At 37.9% G+C, this 23,986-nt stretch overlaps 1 protein-coding gene across 1 annotated transcript in view; it reads left to right on the forward strand.

Annotated features, from left to right (window-relative positions):
* The window catches only part of LOC126458188 (ryanodine receptor), a 740,760-nt gene that overhangs the window by 612,005 nt on the left and 104,769 nt on the right, over positions 1–23,986 (forward strand). Inside the window, exons 77-79 of the mRNA XM_050095064.1 lie at positions 9,370–9,463; positions 14,480–14,649; positions 21,531–21,600. Coding sequence (XP_049951021.1) covers positions 9,370–9,463; positions 14,480–14,649; positions 21,531–21,600 — 334 coding nt within the window. The remainder of the gene's footprint in view (positions 1–9,369; positions 9,464–14,479; positions 14,650–21,530; positions 21,601–23,986) is intronic.

The raw sequence follows: 23,986 nt of genomic DNA on the forward strand, positions 1-23,986 counted from the left end.
TCTCTCCAGCTGCAGGAGACATCTTCAGAGGTGAAGCAGAGAACTGCAAACAGAACTCGAGGGAGTGCTGAATGTATGGGCAGTGTACAGGGCACCACGGTCCATCACGTGATGTCAGCTGCGAGACTCCCTCTAGTAACACCAACATTCTCGATTGAAAGTAATTGATCATCGTTCTTATGTTGCAACATTGCCATCCAAATTTTATCTAATTTAGTACTTTCCTCTTTTCTTTAGAGAAGGTGTTGAGGTTTGTAAACACCATAATAATTTTAACAGAAAAGAGGAAGATGTCAAATTAGATAAAATTTGGATGTCAACATTACAATGTAAGAATGACAATTGATTACTTTCAATTGAGGATGTTGGCCTTACCAGAGATAATCTTGTAGCCAACATCATGTGGTGGACTTTGGTGGCCTCTAAACTGCCTGTATGTTCAGTGCTCCCTTGAGTTCTGGTTGCAGTTTGCCACTTTACCTCTGAAGATGTCTCCCATTGTTGGAGAAGAAATACATTGACCACAGCCTATTAGCCTGGAAGTTTTATGCAACATTGGGTTATGTTTTAACAGTATCGACTTTCATAAATTTATGAAATAATATACGAAAAAGGATAAATAAATTTGAATGTATTAACACAGTAAACCATTTCCGTAGCTAAACGGTTAACATCACTGCCTTTGGCATGGAAGGACCTGGGTTCAATTCCCAGTACTTTTTCAACTTTCTTGAGACCAGATTAGGAACTGCTTGAATAAAGAAGCAGCAGCATCAGCAGGATTCATTTACTGGCAATAACAATTGGAGAGATTGGCGACATGCTGATTATGAGTCCCACGATCATAGATTGCTCCTTGTACAGCCTTGTAGATAGCAGTCGGCCATTCAGAACAGGTCTAAAGCGTAATCCATGAGGGATGTTGATATCAATACAGTTTACATCAGGAGTGCTACAAGCATGCTAGTAGAGGCAGCCTGTTACATTTCTCTGTGTCTAGGGATGTTACAACATTAACAATTTCTCATACGGGATCATTAGTGAAGAGTAGTAAAGGATAAAAAACAACCATCATTGATCTGGCTGAACGCTAAGGTTCTCAAAAAGAACTGTAGCTGAAATGCAAATTATGTCAGAGCTCTATCAGCATCACAACTAATCTGCTACTGTAATAAGACTCTGACAGAATGTCCACATACCATACATTGATGGTTAGATGGCGAGCTCCAAACCTCTGACATACACCAAAAATGGACAAGGGTCATTCTAAAAATGAAGAATGCTTTCATCTGACAAGCCACATAATTCTGTCCCCATCTGTGCCATCTTGTCAAAGACCTTCCTAATCTTTGACATCAGTATGACACTAACAGGGAGCAGGAACAGTTGTTTATTGTTTGTTAGTGTGGTTTTAAAATGCATGACAAAATTAGTGATCCCACAAAGTGTGAGGCTAGTTGTATAAAACAGATTCTGACTTCAAAAAAAGCCTGACCTGTCAAAATATACAGGCAGATGAGCAAAGTTTGTAGAAATGTGATGAGTGAAGCTTCAATTTAGAAGATGGTGTACCATGTTTTATAGCAGACAAAGGTATATTCATGATGACGAATGATAGAGGATTGAGGAAAAAATTCAACAGGCTAGATATTTCGCTATTGATGGACTCAGTTTGTGCTTTCATATAATTTCATGATTGCTTGTCAAATTGTTGGTTGTGATTTGGGCTATAGAACAGTGTGTGCCAGGTGGGTTCCTTGACTTTTGACAGATGAACACAAAAAATGATGAACGGGAATTGCACTGACCTTTCTCATTTGGCATTACAAGGATAGTGAACAGTTTTTGAACCACATTGTTACTGGTGACGATATCTGATTTTCACGTAAAAGTCCATAAAGGAAGCAAAAGTCAATGGAATGATCCTCAAAAAAATCAAGAAAAGCCAAACAAATTGTGAGTAGCAGAAAGGTTCTGGCCACAGTGTTCTGGGGTAAAAGTATAACCTACTTATTGACTTTTTGCCTAGAGGAGAGACTGTAAGTACAGCAGCCTACTGTCAGGCCCTTCATAGACTGCACTGTGCCTTCAAAACAAATGACATAGATTCTTGTCCAGCGACATTGCGCTTCTGTACAGTAATGCTTGCCCACATTCTGCTGCTTTGAAGGAGGATTCGCAATGGCATTTTATGTGGGAAGTTTTTGAAGATCTGCCTTTGCCTTAGAACCCGGAATTACCTCCAAATTGAAGTCTGTCTGTTTTTCTTTCTAACTCAATGAGGATATTAGTTCCTATTCAACAACTACAGCACTACAAAAGATCTTTAAATTTGAATGATAACTAAATAGAAAAATAGCTAATATATCAAAATTTCTTGTAAAAAAGTTTTCTTGCATTATCTGGAATCAATATGTCTGGACAAACAAATGTTCTTTACTTTTAGAAAGACCCTCATGTTAGTCAACTCAGGAGCTGCTGAGAACCAGCAGTGGTTGTAAAAATCCGGTATTGTCTACTGAATCTTCCTGCAATTATTTTGCAAGAGGTTGAAGTTATATTCAGTGAGATCCTAAGGACACATACGTATTAGTTTGCACATTTCCTATGAGGAGATAGCTTTGTGATACTGGGGGCTGCAGTTTTGTGGTTTCCATTGGAACCATGTGTATCCAATTATTATGTGGCTTACTGAGATTCACAAGCTTGCCCTAAGGTACGGATGATATTCTGTAACAAGGATGTAATTTCTGAGATGGCAGTGTGATGCGCAGTGGTCAATCTGTTTTGGAAAAACTTAATGAACATTTGGATAAACTTCAGCATCTCTCCAGGTCCTTCTGCTCTCCATCTTGACTGTTATTGAGAATGAGTATTAATCCTCAGAAATCAAATCAAATTTTCTCCACCCTCTACACGGATACAAACAGCTTCTGCACGTCACAATTGGTAAAGAATTCTACCACAAAGGACTCATCTGTTTTATGCATCTATTTGACAACTGACCATTTCTAAAAACCATTATGTATTAATCAACTCTGTTGTCTTCCTTTCTTTCTTTATTTTCCAACAAGGTCATTAGACACAAAGCACAAGTTCAGACTGGACAGTTATGGGGGAGGAAATCAGTCATACTCTTTTCAAAAGAACCATCCAGATATTCACTTAAAGAGATTTAGGAGAACTATTAAAAACTTAAATCTCGATACTCACACAAAGATTTCAATGCGGCCACTCCTGAATGCGAGTCCATCACCTTTATGTTATCTTGCTCAATACAACACTCTCTCTCTCTCTCTCTCTCTATCTCTCTCTCTCTCTCTCTGTGTGTATGTGTGTGTGTGTGTGTGTGTGTGTGTGTGTGTGTGTGTGTTTTCATTATAGTATTGTCACAACTGTTGGGATTGAGGCTTCATTTGTGGTAGCTAATGTTAAAATGAGTACTTATTCAAACATGTCTGAACAATGGAAAATCCAGGATGGAATAATGACCATATTATGGAAAGGATAGATTGCTACTCACCATGTACTGAAGACATTGAGTCATAGACAGGCACAGCAAAAAGACTGCCGAACAAGTGAGCTTTCAGCCAAAAGGCCTTCTTCTAAAGTGGACAGTGGTTGTGTGTATGAGAGTTGTGCTTGTGTGAATTGTGTGTTTTGCTACTTTAGAAGAAGGCCTTTTGGCCAAAAGTTCACTTGTTTAGCAGTCTTTTTGATGTGCCTGTCTGTGACTCAATATCTCTGCCATATGATGAGTTTCAATCTGCCTTTTCATAATATTGTCATTATTCTAACTTGTTTCTTGTATTATATAAGGTGACTCTTAAAAATGTACAATGGATTCTTTTACAATCACAATATTTTGCAGCCATTGTGAAAACTGTGATTGCTACATGGGACCATTAATTTTCCTTTCTTTACCGATTGCCTAACAAATCAATTATATAACAAGGAATTACTGCACACAGAGATTCTAGCTATAAAGGTGATTAATATTTCAATAAAATTATTGCAGCCTTGAAAAATTATCACAGTATTGGAAGTATACATGGTATCAAAGAAAGAATTCCATATTTTGAGAGGTGGTAGTATGGACCAAAACAAGACAAAATGTCCAGTAAACATGGACTCTAAAGCGCTTTCCTTAAGAGCTATGAATACTTATAAGTCTCCTCTACTGCAAGCTCTTCATTGCGATAACTACCTACAAAATATATGCTCTGCACTTACTCATAACTGTGAATATGGTTTAACTTAATGACACTAAATTTCTAACAGCTGTAATCTCTTTGATTTTCCAAGCAATTTGTTGTTCTCTCATTGGTATCTGGTGTTCTGCTTGTGGTCTGCATCTTCCCAACACAATACTACAATATTGTAACTTGAAGTCTTCAACAGATGTTCCCTAGATTGGCAGCCTTGCTTGCCAGGTTCTGTATTTATGCCTGGGTGGTGCCTGGAGTTCTGTCTGCCAACCGCTCCAGATCCAGTGTTCCCTCTTTGATCTGCGCCCGTGAGGTACTCTTCCTCACTGCTGCAAGTGTTCCCTATTCCACCTGTGCCTATTGTGACAGTATACCACGGCAGTTGCCGCATCATGGGATTTTGTATTCATTCTGTGACCATGAGGTGCCTTCTCTGCAGTCTCACAATACTATAAGCATTCCTTGTTCCATCTGCAGCTGTCTCTCATGGTGGTGTCAGTCTTCCAGTGTTCCATATTCCTAGCTGCAGTAATGAACCTCAGAAACTGCAGAAACAACATCAAAAACCTGAAACCTTAAGGATTGTGCTTCACAGGAGCAAAACTAATACAGGACACCAGATGGCAGTCTCCACCACAAGAGGCATGCTGCAGTGGGAGTGGACATAATATGGAACTCCAGCAGCAGCGTGAGATTACAGGGAATGCACCTTGTGGGCGCGGACTGAATATGGAACACCAGAAGACTGACACCACTACAATAGGAAGCCTCAGTGGGTGTGGACAGCATAGTGAGTGCCTGCAGCAGCACAAGACCAGGGAATGCACCTCGTGGTCGCCGACCAAGTATGGAACACCAGGAGGCAGCCACCACAATTGGAGACAGCAGCAGTGGACTTAGACGGAATAGAAAAGATCTGGAGCAGCATGGAAATGCACGTGGTGGGTGCGTACTGAATATGGAACACTAGGAGACAGAAAATGCTGCAAGAGATAGCCATAGTGGCACAGATGGCATAGGGAATGCCTACAGTGGTGCAAGACTGCAGAAAACGCACCTCACAGGCATGGCCCAATTACGGAACACCATGATGCAGCCACTGTGACAAGAGGCTGCCACAGTGGATGTGAACAAAAAGGGAATACCTGCAATGGTGTGGAAGCATACCTCGCGGTCATGGACTGAAGAGGGGATGCCCCATCCAGAGCAGACAGTAGACGTAACTCCAGGCACTGCCCAGGAATAAAGATTGGACCCAGTCAACCACGCAGACTGTCTCAGGGAACGTCTATGAAGATTTTGAGTTGCAACATTGAAATATCGTGTTAAGATGATGCAGACCACTGGCAGAACACAGACCGCGACGAGATGAGAACACCAACAGGTGCTAACTGCATGCTGTATTCGTGGACAGTAACAGAGGAATGTGTCCTCATTTGTTTACGGTGTTTATTTATTTATTTCTGCTCTGTTGCTCCAGTAAACAGAAGAATTGCATGGATTGAAGTGAGTCCTTTTTTTTAATTAAAAATTAAAATATTGTAACCATACTTGTGGACAGTAACTAAATATGCTAATAATTACAAATTGTAACATAACATGCATACAGGAACAAATACGCCAATAGTTGCAGTCTTCGGCATTTACTGCAGTGGGACCGAAGAATAACATAATTAAATCGTAAATTACAGTTATTCCACATTGTAAGTTATAGAGTTATTAAAAAGTACATTATTAAGTTAAGCATAAAAATTTCAGTGATAAGGTAGGCTATAGTATTCATCTACAAAATTGTAATAATAAATATTACATATACTAGTGTTTAATACATTAACTGTACCTGGTGTGCGTTTTGATCAATGCATTTTAATTTACGTCCTCCTGAACTTTTGAGACCTATGAAACTGATTGTAGTGGGTTTTCTTAGCATTCAAAGTTAGACCATTGCAACTTGCGAGAGTTCAGTCAAGGTGTGTGTTACAAATAAACCACACACCTTTGTAGTAGTCGCCGAACTCCCGACTAGGTGAAATTTTCTTAAATCGTGATTCAGTACTAGTGTCTATTAAGTCAGTATTCCAACAACTTGGGGCTACAATCTGAATTTATTGTACATTGCCTATATGTCAGACAAGAGATTAGTCATTAGCTTCTGTCTTTATGTGCAGCTGACATTCTGTTCAGACTCTGACATTCAACCACCTGAACAAAATGTTTTTCGTTATAGTTTGACGTATAAATGAACATGCACACACACACACACACACACACACACACACACACACACACACACACACATACACACAACTGTTTACATGTGTTGATTTATACATCAAGTTAGTATGGGATTTTCATATTAGTGAAATAGTTTTTTGATTGAAATTCTTAGCAATAAAATAGCAGAAAAGCCTGCACCCTCTCAAACTGAACCATTTTTGGAGATCAGAGAAAACATTATTGGCAGCTGTTGAAAGATCGTTGCCTGGTGTTTCAACTGCAAAGAGAGTAAATTTGCTGATAGCTTTTGTACATAGTGGAAGGTAATAATAAAAATAAGAAAGAACAAAGGGCCCAATACAGAATCTTGCAACAGCCCTGTATTTACTGTTCCCCAGTGAGGTGAAGTTATTGTATCATCTCCATGATTGTGATACCCTCTGTTTTCTATCAGTTAGGTACAATCTAAGACATATCCGTACTGCATCAATTAAGCCATAAGGAGGATTTCATGGTTCACACAGTTGAAAGCTTTATTATATCTCAATATACCATCAGATGCCAGTCTATTGTTAAGTGCTTCTAAAACATTTTTGGTAAAGGAAAATATAGGGTCATCAGTTGATAGGCCTGTTTGGAAGCTGAAATGACAATGAGTAAGTGCCTTTTTGATGTTCAGGTCTTCAACAATTCTCCCATGCATCAGTTTCTCCAGAATTTTTGAGAAAAATGTTAAAAGGGAGATAGAGTGGTAGTTCGAAACAGCCCCCTTTCTTGAATAGTGACTTCACAATGACCTACTTCAGTCTGTCTGGAACAATACCTTGTAGAAGGGATTCATTAAATAGATGATGAAGTATCACACAAATAGCACTATCATGATGTTTAAGTACCCTTGTGGCAATGTTATCAAAGCCAGATGTATTTTTATTTTGCATTTTTGTGATGATCCTTTTCACCTCACTGACTGAAAGGGGCTCTGTGCATTTGTCTTGTTTTGCGCAATCCAGTTCCTTTCACAAGGTTCATAGTGTCTTTGACTGAGCTCTTATAGCCTGTATTCTGAGCAACTGTTAGAAAGTGATTGTTAAAGACACTTGCAACTTCATCAGTTTCTTTAACCATATTGACATCATGTCTTATTTCTGTGTTGGATTCTCTTTCACATTTCTTTTCCAGCTCCCTTTTAAGAACACTGCATATGGTTTTCATTTTGTCTATTTCATATTTAATAAATAAGGTTTTAGAGCACATTATGATTCTTTTCCAAATTTAACAATATGATCTATAGTGCCGTTTTATTTGTGTATGATGCACTGGTGACAGTGGTCCCTCTAGGCATGTAATTATTGCTCCAAATTGATGCCTTTTGTCCCAAAAGAGAGTCAGCATAACCTTCCCTGATGATGGTTCTGTTTGAAACTTCATTGGTTTTGGTGATGAGGAATGGCACCATTCTTTGTTCGCTCTCTTCGTTTCTGGTTGGTGGAAGTGAACCCATGTTTCGACCCCAGTTACGATTCTTGCAAGGAAGCCATCACCTTCTTGTTCAAAGCGCCAAAGAAGTTCTTCACAAGCATCAACACATCATTCTCTTGCTTCAGGAGTCAGCTGCCGTGGCACCCATCTTGCAGACACTTTGTGAAACTGGAGCACATCATGCACAGTGTGGTGTGCTGACCCATGACTAATCTGTAAACATGCTGCAATGTCATTCAGTGTCACTCGGCAGTTTTCCTTCACTATGGCTACAACTGCTGCAATGTTCTGTGGAGTCACAACTCGTTATGCCTGTCCTGGACAAGGAGCATCTTCCACTGAAGTCACACCATTTGTGAACTTTCTACTCTATTCATAGACTTGCTGCTGTGACAAATATGCATCACCTTATTGAACCTTCATTCTTCGATGAATTTCAAAAGGTTTCACACCTTCACTACCCAAAAACCGAATAACAGAATGCTGTTCTTCCCTGGTGCAAGTCACAAGTGGGGCGGCCATCTTTATACTGATGCGGCGGTATGTGTGCATCTGCACTGTGCTGCCACCTACAGGCCATTCTGCATGCTGTTTGTAGCACGCTTACCAACTTACAGGATAATGGCGTGAAACTTCAATTTGTTATTACAAATTTAAGGTTTTCATTTGACTCACCCTCGTACATAACTTATTATTATTGTAGGTCTGTAACGGGAAAGAGATTATAGTAGTAGAGATACATTTCACGGTAGTGAAGAGGAACCAGCACTCATAACTCTTAAGGTAAACATTTTAGTGCCCATGTTTACTGGACATGTTTGGCTTGTTTTGGTCCATGCTAGTGCCTCTCAAAATATATAACAGTTTTTTTAATATCTTGCATACAGCAAACATGTAGGGAAGTAAAGGCAAATAATAAAAATGTAGTATGCAATAAACACAAAAAAGGGAGAGAGGGTTAGTTCATATAGGTGTGTGTACATATTCTGAAGATACATACGAATATACTGGCAGAGCAAATCCCATGGTAATAATGTAGTGAAATTTTTGTAACTTTTTGGTCTCCCCATTGCCTCTAAGAATAATTGTGTCATAATGCCTTCAACAGAAACAGCTGTTAAGATAACACTGCAAAAGAGGAATCTCTTCTCTGCTCACCAAAGATGTGGAAAAAAGTGGTACTTTTTGTTGAAAAGGCATGAAAAGAAATACAATCTGAATTTATAGACTTGTGATGACAACATACAAGTATAAGCTTTGTGTTAATCATTAGTACTAAGTATTTAAATTGTAAAGATGCTCCACTGTGCTGAATAAACATTCTTCTACTCCCACAGTAGCAAAATTTCTTATGTCTGTCTCTCAAAACATACGAGAATAAATTCTAGTACACACAATGACTTTTAAAGTTATATTTGGTCTTTATTCTTTTCACAACTTCTGTAAAGAAAAAAAATTATTACAGGCACAGAGCTATCAACATCTATGTGCGTTCCTATTGCGATCTGTGGCTGCAGGATGAGAATGTTGGCCAGGAGATAATGATTGAAGATCTGACTGTAAGTAACTACTGGTTATAATTATCAGTGGAGTAGCTTTTACTGCACATTTTCTTTAATTTTAACTGTTGTGCCTTTCTGGATATACTAATTCACTTTTGTAAATTATTTTTTAACACATAACAGTAACTGCACTTAAAGTGTTAACTTGCTTATGTCAGATGTGCCCTTGAGGCTGCAATATGGTAGCATAATTGCTTCTCACAGACCACAGAAGGGTTATTGTGACAGAGGAATTATTTTCTTAGACAACATAGTTGTGTGGAGATAACAGCGATTGTTTTACTTATAATCAATTTTTCAAAATGACAGTCACAATCGGATTATTTATTTTCCGCCAACTGGTTTCCACCTGCGACGGGGTCATCTTCAGGGCAATTTACACCATTTGGATGCTCGCTGGAGTCGTCACCCTTCCCATGCACAGGCAGGGTGACAACTCCATGCCCTGATGATGACCCCATTGCAGGTTGAAACAGGTTGGCGGCAAAATAAATAATGTGATTGTGACTGTCATTTTGAATAATTGATTAGAGGAATTATCTCTTACTACCACAGTGATTATTGTGTAAAGTAACACCCTTTCGACTGTAGGCTTTCTCGGCGCACTGTCAAATGGGGTAATTTCTGACCATTTTGAGGTTATTTGCACCATAGCTTGTATTGGTTATGTTGATTACATTGTTTGTTATGGAAGTGTATGACAAATAATACATCCTAAAAACAGAAAGTTTGTGTGTACGTATACTTGCCTGAGACAGATAAATGAAGTTACATAATACAATGGAACACCTACAGCCATTCTTAAGATTTTACTTATTACATGGCTACCAGTTTTGTTACTTCAGTACATCATCTCCAGGCTTTAACTGACCCTGAGGGGGTTAACTCAAATCACATACTTGATTCCATCAGTGCCAATATGGTGTGAGTTAACCCCCTCAGTGTCAGTTAAAGCATGAAGATGGTGTATCATAAGGACAGCCGTAGGTGTTCCATTTTGTTACATAATTGAATGACGAAGTCCCTCAAACCCTGAGGAGGCTGTACATACAAAAACTTGATAAATGAAGTGTCCGAAATCACCCCATGGATTTAAATCCCTGTCTGCAGTTACAAAGTACATGGGAGTATTTCGGACATAAATTGATGTTTTCTTTTAAAATTCTACATTATTCTTATTTGATTTTAGTGACATTTAACACATTTCAAGGATGTTCATAATAACGAATAAGTGATAAAAGTTGAAATAACAAATTTTACTTATTTAAAGGTTTTATATATTCAAGGTTGGGTTTTATTTTCTATAGATTAAATTGCAAATTTTTGAAGGTATAAATCAAAATATTAAAAACAGAAACAAAACAAAGACATTATACTACAAGATCAAAATCAGTTCACTTACTCAATATTCAGCATTAAGTTTCAAACACTGGCCGTTAAGTTACGATGGCTTTAGAGTCAAAGCACATCTTTTCTAAAAATAAATGTCCTCTTCTCAACTGGCGTAGTACATACTCAGAGAACTTGTTCTTTTTGTATTGTGTCTTCAGCAAGGACATTGGGAAACACAAATACGAGGAAAATTTGATAATCTTTTATGTTGTCCATCTCAGTTCCATGAAAATACAATTTATTGCTGCAGTTGTTATGAGACATTCAGGTATAACAGTTGCCAAATAGGCTGTCTTATCAATGAGAGTATTTGTTGCTCACAGTTTGACTTGTACAAAGCTATTCACACCTTTTGGCACCATGTTGTAAAACTAGTTATGATTAATAACAAGGTGTGACGTTTGAAAATGGGTGGGTCAGCCCAAAACAAGTAACCACTGCAGCAATAAATTGTATATTCTTACAACTGAGATGGACAAAATAAAAATTTATCAAGTTTTCCTCAATATTATACAGTTGCAGACCTACCATCCTGAAGCTGTATGCCTCGGATCAGCAAACACAAATACGTTTCTACTGTTGCTGTGTGGGCGCAAGAATTTCACACATACTTCCCTTGCACCAACATTTGTTGCCATTCCAACATACTGCCTCATATGCTCCTTGTTTCAAGATATGTGTTCATAATCAGCAGCAATACTCCATTGGATAATGGGTTATTTTCACTTTCTCTACTGCTCAAAGCACTATCACATGTTTCTGCAGTGTTTTCATAATCCTGGAAGCCATGGCCCATCATTGATTTCCCAGGAGGAATGTCTGCTTTGTGGTAGCAGTAACTACCAGATTTAGTTGGAGGATAACAAATATCGTTGAGCATTTCTTAGAAACTGGAAGTTCATGTCTCTGTGAAGCTTTGCCAGCCCCCCTCATTATCAGACAATTTCTGTAATACATGATCTGGACCAAATGGGATTAGGCCTGCTGCCCAAAATTCACACATTATGTTTTCAGTAAATTTGCTGGAATCTTAGTCAGTGTTTGCTTCAGAAGAGATGGAAAAGTATCCTCAGGAATGGTCCCGCGAGTGTAGTTCTTCCGTTCAGTTGATCCAGCTCTCCACACTGCTTTCATTGGTCTGAAGAAGCTTACAAGAAGTAGTTGGAGGAGGTAGGTGCTGTTAGGTGGAAGGAAAATGAATGAAATATGTTCCACTGACACTCTTTGGTAATGTGTAAGGAGACGTGACTGAGGAAGTTGTCCCCAATCATCACTATTGGTCCATTTTGCTTCTCCAAGTAGAGGAAAGCAGTTGTAAAGAACCAGTCTTCAAATATCAGCAAATCAGACCATCGAGTTTTATTCCTATTGCAAGGGATTCCCCCTGGGTGACCTTCCTGTCACTTGTGCCACAAATACTCAGATGTAAAAAGGACACATTATGGTGGAAGCAGTTTACCATCAGCACTTGTTGCCATCATTATTGAGACACAGATTTCGTTGAATCCATCACTTTTTCAGCATGCTTGGTCCCTTGTTTTGTAATTGTCTGTTGCTTGCTTGGATCATCTGACATGTTGATTTCTTCAAACTCTATGTGATTAAATGTATCTGGCCACCTGGCTGAAAATGACTTACAAGTTCATGGCACCCTCCATCGGTAATGCTGGAATTCAGTAAGGTGTTGGCTCACCCTTAGCCTTGATGACAGCTTCCACCCTCGCAGGCATACGTTCAATCAGGTACTGGAAGGTTTCTTGGGGAATGGCAGCCCATTCTTCACAGAGCACTGCAGTGTTGGTCGGTGAGGCCTGGCATGAAGTTGGCGTTCCAGATCACCCCAAAGGTGTTCTATAGGATTCAGGTCAGGACTCTGTGCAGGCCAGTCCGTTACAGAGATGTTGTCGTCGTGTAACCACTCTGCCACAGGCCGTGCATTATGAACAGGTGCTCCATCATGTTGAAAGGTGCAGTCGCCATCCTCGAATTGCTCTTCAACAGTGGGAAGCAAGAAGGTGCTTAAAACATCAATGTAGGCCTGTACTGCGATAGTGCCACACAGAACAACATGGAGTGCAAGCCCCTCCATGAAAAACGCAACCACACCATAACACCATGGCCTCCAAAATTTCCTGTTGTCACTACACACACTGTCAGATGACGTTCACCAGGCATTCGCCATACCCACACCCTGCCATCAGATCGCCACATTGTGTACCATGATTATTCACTCCACACAGTGTTTTACCACTGTTCAATCGTCCAATGTTTATGCTCCTTACACCAAGCGAGGTGTCATTTGGCGTTTACTGGCGTGATGTGTGGCTTATGAGCAGCTGCTTGACCATGAAATCCATGTTTTCTCACCTCCTGCCTAACTGTCATAGTACTTGCAGTGGATCCTGATTCAATTTGGAATTACTGTGTGATGGTCTGGATAGATGTCTGCACATTACGACCCTCTTCAACTGTTGGCGGTCTTTGTTAGTCCACAGAGGAGGTCAGCCTGTACGCTTTTGTGCTTTATGTGTCCCTTCACATTTCCACTTCACTATCACATCGGAAACAGTGGACCTAGGGATGTTTAGGAATGTGGAAATCTCGCGTACACCCAATCATCTGACCATGTTTGAAATCTGTGAGTTCCGCAGTGTCCCATTCTGCTCTCTCACGATATCTGATTTACTGAGGTCGCTGATATGGAGTACCTGGCAGTAGGTGGCAGCACAATGCACCTAATTGAAAAGTGTATGTTTTTGGGGGTGTCCATATACTTTTGATCACATAGTGTAGTTAATTATGTTGCTAGGCGGAAGATTTTCTAGCATTGGCTTATATTGGAGAAATATAATTTAACTGTCATGTTATTCACTCCTGTATAAACTCTTTTAATAACTTTGCTTAGGCAAATGGGGAGCTCTTCTGAATGCTGCTTGAGGAAAAAATGTGCACATTCTTCTTGTTAGAAAATATCTTCTCTTTTATCAAGATAGCTTTTCACTAAAAATCATCCAGTTTAATGAAAGGAAATCCCCAATGTGCAACCCTCAAGATACCTTGCTTCAACATTTTTTCTTCTACCTCATTTACTTGTGGTTATCCTCCCAGTTTTGTTTGGATGTATTTCCTGTACTGTACTTTGTTGGGTCGATCTAGGTATACCATACAAATCACACGCTTTTCTGTATGATAATTTGTGATGCTGAATTTACCAAATGTTACATGATCTACTAAGAAGAAAGAGAGCATTAAACGACATGCACTGATAAAATCATGCCACAGTGATAGTCATGTGCACACTTACAAAACAATTCTGCCTTTGGATCACACTCTCATTTCACACACAGGGTCACAGACAGATATTTTACTCCAAAAACTGGGCAGTAGAAAAGTTAAACAATTCTAACCCATGCTCTTCCCATCATAGAGAGCAAAATGACTACATGTGTGAGATTCCATGCTTTGTGTGAATTTTCTTTAAGTCTTCTTTATATACAGAACTTTTTTTTTTAGATTGTATGTGTTTCATTAACATAGATGTTAGGTTTAGAGTTGCCCATTAGGTAGGGCTTGTTTAATGCAATGAATGAATTAACAGTTTGTTGTATCCTTGAAATGCAGCAATCCTTTGAGGACGCTGAACTGAAAAAGCGTGATGAACAGGAAGATGAAGGAAAACCAGATCCTTTAAATCAACTTGTGACAACCTTCTGCCGAGGAGCCATGACTGAACGAACTGGAGCTCTCCAAGAAGATCCACTGTACATGTCGTATGCTGAAATTCAGTCCAAGTAAGTTTAATCTACTTAGGTAAATTTGAACTTACATCAATGAAATATGATATTGATCTCTTTTTTTTCCTTATTATTCCACTGGTGAAATATTTTTCTGGTGCTTTCGACTGAAGAATTCAAATTTATACTCATCACATTTGTGGCCCAATGAAAATCTTTGCTTCTGAGTCCCATTTTGAATGTATATTTTCTGTAAATTTGAGATCAGGTGCTATTGACAGTCAGATGGTTGAGTTTGTAACACTTAACTATTTTTCTTGGACAATATGGTTTTGAATTTCCAGCTAAGTTGACTGTGCTGTTTTCGTTTACTGAATGCTACATTTTCAGTTTCACTTATTTCTAGCTTAACAGTTATTATTGTGAGAAATCCACTGGCGGTATAGTGTGTAGCCCTTTATCAGTTGCTGTACCATTGTTTACATTTGGAAGGAAAGGCCCTAGAATCCACTAAGTGCAAGCAAGTGAGTTTCTGTCCATATTTGGATGTCACTGTTGCAGTATAATCACATGAAACAGAAAAACTGAATGATTTCTTTCATCACCCAAAGTCTGTCCCTCTTCAAACACATACAGATTAATATAAACATAAAGTTTCTAGTGGGTGATACTTGTTTATCATGTTTTGTTTCTGTAAATCCAGTTTTTAATCCACAAGCAGGGCTCTTCCCCATCTCCTCCCACCCTCTTGTTATTGTTCTCATCATCTTCAGCCTCTAGGCTGGTGTACTGCAGCCCTCCATACTAGTTTGTCCTGTGTAAGCCTCTCCATCTCTGCATAACTACTGCAAACCTCATTCATCTTAACTTGCTTACTGTATTCGAGCCTTGGTCTTGTCACTAAAAAAACTTGGGCAACATTGGAAAGCATCATCTCGAAAATTCTGTAAAACCATGTTAAAATTATAATGTAACAATACCAGAGAAGGAAAGTTGCTACTCACTATATAGCGAAGATGCTGAGTCGCGATAGGCGCAACAAAAAGATTCACACAATTAAAGCTTTCAGCCATTAAGGCCTTCGTCAGTAGTAGACATACATACACACACGCACACACAAACACTCACATAAATGCAACTTGCACACACGTCTGCAGTCTCAGAGAGCTGAGACCACACTGCGAACAGTAACACCAGTGCATAGACCACACTGCGAACAGCAACACCAGTGCATGATGGTCGCAACTCAAAGAGGTAAAGAGAAAAAATGTAAGAAAATGGTGGGTGGATTTCCTGCGCATAAATGGAAAAACCAAAATGGCCAAAGATGCATCTAATTGTGCAAAAATTTTAATCTCAAAATCATGTTGACACATTTTAAAAAGAACTCTTCTAAACAAAAATCTTGGCAGGCACCCCACATGGTTATTGGGGAATTTCAAATAGGTCATGTAGTGGTTTCATCTGCTAACTACAAAGACAATTTAAATGTCCAAATTAGGAAAGGGGCAATATTGATTCTGACCATTATTTAATGCAAATAAAAGTAAAACTTCAACCATGAAATCTGTTCAAAACAAAAAATGCTATCCTAAAATTTGACACTGCTAAAATTACCCCACCTCTAACAAGCGAACTGGACAAAAAACAATCCAACAATTGGCAAAGTCCAAAAGAAAAGTTCATCAAAACAGCACATAATTTAATTCCACTTTGAAAGAAACAAAAACACACTTGGTGGTATGTGGATTGTGAAACAGCAGTTAAGTCTAGGCATGAGGCAGTCACAATTTGGAATAGTAACAAAACTGCTGATACATACAACACCTTTCCAACTGTAAGAAAAGAAACATCTAAATTAATCCGAGAGACTAAAAGAAACTACAAAAATTCCCAACTTTTAGAAATCAAAAAAGACTTCCAAAAGAACAATGCAAGAAGCTTTTATAAGACATTCAAAACCAAACTAACTGGTTACCAACCTCAGAGTCCTTGCTTCAAAAATGGAAATGGCAGTTTGGCTCTTAACAGCCAGGAAAAGTGTAAGGTATTTGCTATTTATTTAAAAAACTATTGAACTGTCGAGAGCCAGCAAATAAATTCCAACCACAGCAGACTAATAACACCGACGCTAACTCTAAAGAACCTGATGAAATAAAAAAAAAAACTGAACAAATTAAGAGACTTTAAAACAATGAAACGTCCAGAGAACATGGTATAACAGCAGAACTACTAAAATCAGCTGGCCCTAACACTATAAAAGAGATCACTCAATTAGTAGGACATATTTGGCAAACTGAGAAAATACCTGAGGACTGGAAAACTGCTCTAATCCATCCATTTCATAAAAAAGGGGATAGAACTGATATTAATAATTACTGAGGAATCTCTCTTCTCCCGGTCACATACCAACTTTTCCCACAGTGTCTCTTGGTCGAGCCCACGAACAGTTAGAACCTAAAATTGGTGAATTACCAAGCAGGCCTTAGATCAAATAGATCCTGTCCGGAACAAATTCTTAATTTAAAACTAATCATTACGCTTAATTCTAGTAACAATATTCCATGTACATTTGTGGATTTTAAAAAGGCCGTATATGACTCAGTTGATCATGAATCTCTTTTCCTAATTTTAAAGGAACAAGGGCTATATAATAAAACTCTAACACTGATTAAGGAAATGTTAACCAAGACTAGTTCTAAAATTAAATTTGTGAGTAAATTTCTGAACCATTTGATGTAAAGACTGGTGTTAGACAGGGAGATGGACTCTCCCCTTTACTGTTTAACAGTGTTTTGGAAAAGGTAATAACAGAATAGTGAGAGCAAAAGTCAAGTTAAAATACAGACCAAACAATCAAGCTAGGTATAAGTAATATTAAAGTAGACTGCCTCACCTTTGTAGATAATCTGGAAATTTTCACTAGGGATATCACCACAGCTCAAAAACAAATTGAAATTCTTAAAGAAGTTGTGGAAAAAATAGGACTACAAATAACATTCAAAAAATGGAATATATGACATGCAACAAACAAGCACCAAAGTTTCTGAACATGAAATATGGAAAAATAAAAATGGTTTCTCAATTTAAATACTTGGAGGAAATCATAAAGGAAAATGGTCTGGAAAAAGTGCAAACAAGTTCACTGTCAAAAAATGGTAACTGCATTCAGATTAGCAGAAAATAGTTATAATAAAAAATCACTTCCAACATAGTAAACTGAAGTATTACGGTACTGTAATCAAACCTGAATGTCTTTATGGAGCACATACTTTAAGTTTAAGTAGAAAGAGAGATATTGATGAAATTCAAAAGAAAGAAAGAAAGATTATTAGGAAAATGTTAGGCCCCAAAATTACTGTTGGACAATCTTATAGGCTGAGAAGTTATAAGGAAAGAGAAGAATACACAGACATACATGGTGACATGGGAAAACAAAGACTTAAATTTTAGGGGAACATTAAAAGAATGGCATCCACTAGGTTTACAAAAAAAAAAAATAGTAGAATTCCATGAAAACAGAAGTAAGGTCAAAACTGGGCCAATTAAATGGATGGCTGCAATTAAGGAGGGTCTCAAAGTACCCAGCATAACTCAGGCAGACATTACAGATAGAAAAACATTCAGACAAAAGAGGTTTGATTGGAAAGTTGGTCAGAGGCAAATTAGAAAACAGACTGGAACACCGTGGTCTGATGAAAGAAAGAGACTTCATTCTGAAAGGATGAAACAAATTTGGACACAAAGGAAGGCCAATCATCAAAAGTGACATTGATTGATTGTAACTCGCGTGGTCCAGTTGGGCCCATACGCGAATAATATTGAAACTCATTGTATGCAGTTCAGAGCTTGTAAGAGGTTTCCTGCCAGTATATTCCAGAATATGATGACAAGCAAGTAGTAGAAGTTGACAGTGTGAAATTCTTGGCATTATAGCTTGATAATAAATTCAGCTGGGAGGAGCATACTACAGAACTGTTGAAGTTCCTAAGCAAATCTGTTTACAATGTGAATGTTGTCAGTCATAGTAGGTATAAAAATGAAAAAAGCTGGTGTACTCTGCTTACTTTCAATCTGTAATATCCAATGGGACTATTTTGGGACAACAATCCAAGCTTATGTTTTCTGTGTGCAAAATGTGTAATAAGAATTATTTGTAGTGTGAACTCAAGAACGTCGTGCAGTGGCCTGTTTAAGGAATCAGAGGTACTACATATTTATTCGCAAATGAAATTTGTCATTAAAAATGTATCTGTTTTCCAAACCAACAGCTCAGTTCATGGGGTCAATACCAGAAATAAGAATAATCTTGACAAAAATTTAAAGTGACTTGCATTGGTCCACAGAGGTACGCATTATGCAAGAACACACATATTCAATAACTTGCAAGCAACCATAAAATGTATCTACAAATAAAGGTCAGTTGAAGAGGAGCCTAAAGGATTTATTAGTGGTGTACTCCTCCTGCTCCATTGATGAATTAATTAGAAGAACCGGCTGATGTGTATATTTTTGATAACATCTGATAATGCTAGCATTAGTAAAATTTGACTTCTGTACAAATATAGTGCAGTAATGTGATCATTGTAAGTAAGTGTTGTATAATGATATTTCTACACTGATGGGGAAAAATTGAAACACCAAGAAGGAGTTGTGTGACACAAATGAAAGTTGGTAAGCATGTTTCTACATCTGAAAGATGATGTCCATTCAATTTTCACACCAGTCACACAAGAGTGGCGCTAATTGTGCCACTATGAGGATGCAGATCCTCACCACAAGCACATTGTACAGTGCTGTGTTTTATAGACATTTTATTTATTCTAGTGCATTTTGGCACTTCAAAAGTAGTTTATATATTAGAAAGTATGGATGATAAGAAGAAGAAAATCGTGGTAGTCGCTGGCAGTTTGTACACTATGTACTAACGTATTTCTTGAAAGAAAAACCACACAATACCTGTAAAGCACTGGACATAACGCAATGGGTAATAACTGACAATAATGGACATAGTGGAACCAACATTTTGTTGGCTGTCACTTATAGTGTTGATTTGCACAACTCTTCCCTGCCTTATACACTTCTTTCAAGAGGCCTACTTTTTTGTGAGATTATTTCTGAAATCAGTGAAGGTATTTTAAATCTGTCTTGCGATGCCAATGAAATGCATATTTTTGTCACCAAATATGTTTTCTTTTATTGAAATAAAATAAGTGTGTCTTAATGAAACATATATACTATTTGGCTTGTTTTCTCCATCTAAAAACAGTTCATTACAAAAGGTGTTGATGATAGTACTTTAAGGTGTTTGCTCACATGTTTAAAAATACTGTAGTTCTTAAATTTTTTGCCAACTTTTGTCTTTGCTTACCCTTGAGATCTCAAGATTTGTGAGGGAAAAATGCTAAGACTTGTGTGGAAATCAGGGAAATATCAGTGAGTATCACTTGGGAAAACTTGTGGCAACCCTGGGTCTGGGTGTGATTTTGTATGACAACAGGAACACTCTTGTGATTATCCCATGCACACTGACTGCAAATCTGTAGATCCGTCTGTCAGTTTGACCTGTTGTACTGCCATTTGTGAACAGCATTCCAGGGAATGTTTACCAGCAGGATAACACTCGCCTTCATACCGCTGTTGTAACGCAACTTGCTTTGAGGGTGCCAACATGTTGCCTTGGCCTGCTTGATCACCAGGTCTGTCTTTAATTGAGTACATATTGGACATCATAACATAACTCCAGCATCATCCACAAACAACACTAATTCTCTCTGTATTGACAGACCAAATGCAACAGGTATGGAACTCTAATATACAAACTGACAGCCAGCACCTGTACAATACAATGCATCCACGTATGCATGCTTGCCTTCAGTGTTCCGGCAGTTACACTGATTATTAATGTTCCAACATTTCACATTTGTAATGGTTTATATTGCATTGTTAATCACGTAAATATTTTGCCTAGACAATAGTATTCCTGAAATTTCGTTACTCTACATTAATTAATTTTTGATGTTGCCGTTTTTTTTCCGTCAGTGTATTTGATGATGCATGGCTAAATATAGCCTAAGAGTTATCATATTTACTTCGGTGTACTGAACATTTACATGTTTTGTGACAAGTTATTTATTAAATTTTAAATGAAAATATGTGTAAAATTTTTTAAATGGAAAATCCAGGATGGAATATAACAATATTATGAAAAGTGTAGTTATTTTTTTTTGTTTCTGCATGGCTAAATATAGCCTAAGAGTTATCATATTTACTTCGGTGTACTGAAGTTATTTTTTTCTTGTTTCAATCCAAGAGATCCATCTCACACAGTTTTTAGCCCATTTCCTACCTCCTGCATGCATTTCCCTCTATTACCAAATTTACGATTCCTGGTGTTTGAAGACTTCAAGATGTGCCCTATCAATCTATCATTTCATTTACTCAATTTGGGCCATTAAGTTCTTTTCTCTGTGATTTGATTCAGTATCGCTTCATTTGTTACTGATCTACCCATCTAATCTGCAGCATTCTTCTGTAGCATCACTGTATCCTCTCTTGTCCTTACTGGTTATTACCCAAGGGTCAACTGCATATAAAGATGCACTTAATGCACATACTTCCAAGTGTGTGTGTGGAGGGGGGGGGGGGGGGGGGGGTGACTGGAGTCGGACTGTCTCACATGATTGAAGAAGAGGATTCTGTTTGTAAACATACTATTCTTTATCTTATATGTGTATGGAAAGTTCATTTAAAGATGAACAGATTAAGAGGAAGAAAACTGAAACAGATAGAAAGTGGATTTTCATATGTACTTGGCAAAACCTCACGGGAGCATCACATTTTAGAAACATGCCAATCATATGTTCCAACTGTAAATAATTCTGTGTGTAGTGTCCAGCTTTCTATTGAAGGTGTGCTTGTACTTTTATCTTCATCAGGTCTTGTGGAGAGGAAGAAGAAGAAGGTGAAGAAGAAGGCGGTGATGAAGAGGGAGCAGCTTCAATCCATGTAAGCAGATACTAGCCCTTCCATGTCTTATTTACATTTTAGTCATCTTAAAGTGACCAATATCCTTTCCTACATTCACACAGAGATAACATACAACAACTTCAATCAATTGGAATTAAAATTTTCTAATTTTTCTTTTATTAATTGCTTACTATTACTAACCATAACTCCGTCTGATCTCTATAGCGAACAATGGACAAATTAATGGTATGTATAACTTTGTACTTGTCTTCTTATCAATAAATAAAGAGATAATCCTTATGATTTCTTAATTCTTTACATCTTTAGTTATTCATCAGAGATTCATTTTTTATCATAACTGCTTCCAGAGATATAATATTTGTGCATTCTCAATGTGACTTCAGTTTGCATAATATCAGAAGAATAACCTAATGTAACATAACTGGGATTTCTTCATGTTACTCAAGACCTAGCATTTTTTATGCATACTCAAGACCTAGCATTTTTTATGCAATCTCATTTCACAGTTGGTTCAGCATAAGTGATCATTTCAGATGTTCTGGAAAGTTGAACACTGAACTTTGGTACCATAATGTCAGTACCAGTAGAGAATAATTTTTTTAAAAGAAAAAGAGGTCAGCTGGAAATGTAATATGACAGGAGACAGCCAACTGCTCATTATTTATTAAAAATATTGATGCAAGGCTGTGGAGAAAGTGGGGCTACAGGGGAAAAAAAGAAAAAGAAAAAAACATGAAATATTGAACTACTAGAGCCTTCAGTGGAGCAGCAAAATCACAGAAAAGGTGTAGAAATACGCTTTACAGAGTAGAAAGTCACTCGTAAAGCCAGGCTAAGAGAAATAACACACTTCACAATAAAAATATGGTGAGAAGAACATAATAGGAGGAAACATTCCACATGGGAAAAATATATCTAAAAACAAAGATGAAGTGACTTACCAAACGAAAGTGCTGGCATATCCATCTGCACATACACAGACACAAGCAGACATTAAATTTTTTGCCAACTTTTGTCTTTGCTTACCCTTGAGATCTCAAGATTTGTGAGGGAAAAATGCTAAGACTTGTCTGGAAATCAGGGAAATATGTGTGTGCGAGTGTATACCTGTCCTTTCTTCCCCCTGAGGTAAGTCTTTCCGCTCCCGGGGTTGGAATGACTCCTTACCCTCTCCCTTAAAACCCACATCCTTTCGTCTTTCCCTCTCCTTCCCTCTTTCCTGGCGAAGCAACCATTGGTTGCAAAAGCTTGAATTTTGTGTGTATGTTTGTGTTTGTTTGTGTATCTATCAATATGCCAGCGCTTTCATTTGGTAAGTCACATCATCTTTGTTTTTAGATATAAAAATATGGTGAGGATTACAACCTGATATCAAATTCCAAGTTAGCAGTTCCAGTTTAGCTTTTCTATCATTTTTCCATATGTCCCATCACGTGTATGGCAGAGAACAACCTCTCAGCAAGATGACAGCAAATTCTTTGCAATTAGCACTGAAAATGAATTAATAATAAAAAAAAAAAAAAGGCTGCAAGTTACAGTCGAATGAGGCACGCAGTATTTTTAACCTGGAGTATGTAATAATAATGAGCTGCAGGGATTTCATAAGCACAGGTAGGACTCATAAGCTGACGGGGCAGATAAAAATCAAAATTAGAAGAAGAAAAGTATAATATGGAGAAAGGGTAGAAGTATAGAAAGAGAAGAACAAATAAATAATAATAAAGCACTTAGAGAAAGTAAACTAAAAATTAAAAGAAAGGGCAGGGAGGGGGTGGGGGGCATTCACTAATGCACCATGTGAAACAGAATGGAGTAGGAAGGTATGGGACATGACTAAAGAGACAAAGAGTGAAAGAAAGAAGGAGAAACTAATATTACAGAAAAGAATGGAAATTACACCAAGAGAACTGCCAAAGGTATGTATGACCAGGAAAATATGTGTAGTAAAAATGTTGGAAGAAAACTGGAAACAGCAAAAATAGTGCCCCAAAAAGTATTTGTGTGGCAGAGAGTACATAAATATAATGAATACCATAAAATCAAGGAAAAATATTTAAAGAGAAAGGATAAAAATGCAGATGAAAAATTAATAAATTTAAACTCAGAGTATAGGAGATGTTATCATTGCTACCAGATAAGGCAATTATTAGATGATGTGTTTCATTATCACTTTTATATGTGAAGATGGTATCTGTTCTTTTGGACATGTCTGAAAGAACAGATACCATCGGTGACCATGCAGCATGTTAGAATGAAATTACAATGAAATGAATACGCCTAGCTGCTTACAGGCGTTGATATAAGTCAACGGGGACAGTTAAAAATGTGTGCCCCGACCGGGACTCGGACCCGGGTCTCCTGCTTACATGGCAGACACTCTATCCATCTGAGCCACCGAGGACAC

The sequence above is a fragment of the Schistocerca serialis genome, chromosome 2 (genome assembly GCF_023864345.2).
Source record: "Schistocerca serialis cubense isolate TAMUIC-IGC-003099 chromosome 2, iqSchSeri2.2, whole genome shotgun sequence".
Lineage (NCBI taxonomy): Eukaryota > Metazoa > Arthropoda > Insecta > Orthoptera > Acrididae > Schistocerca > Schistocerca serialis.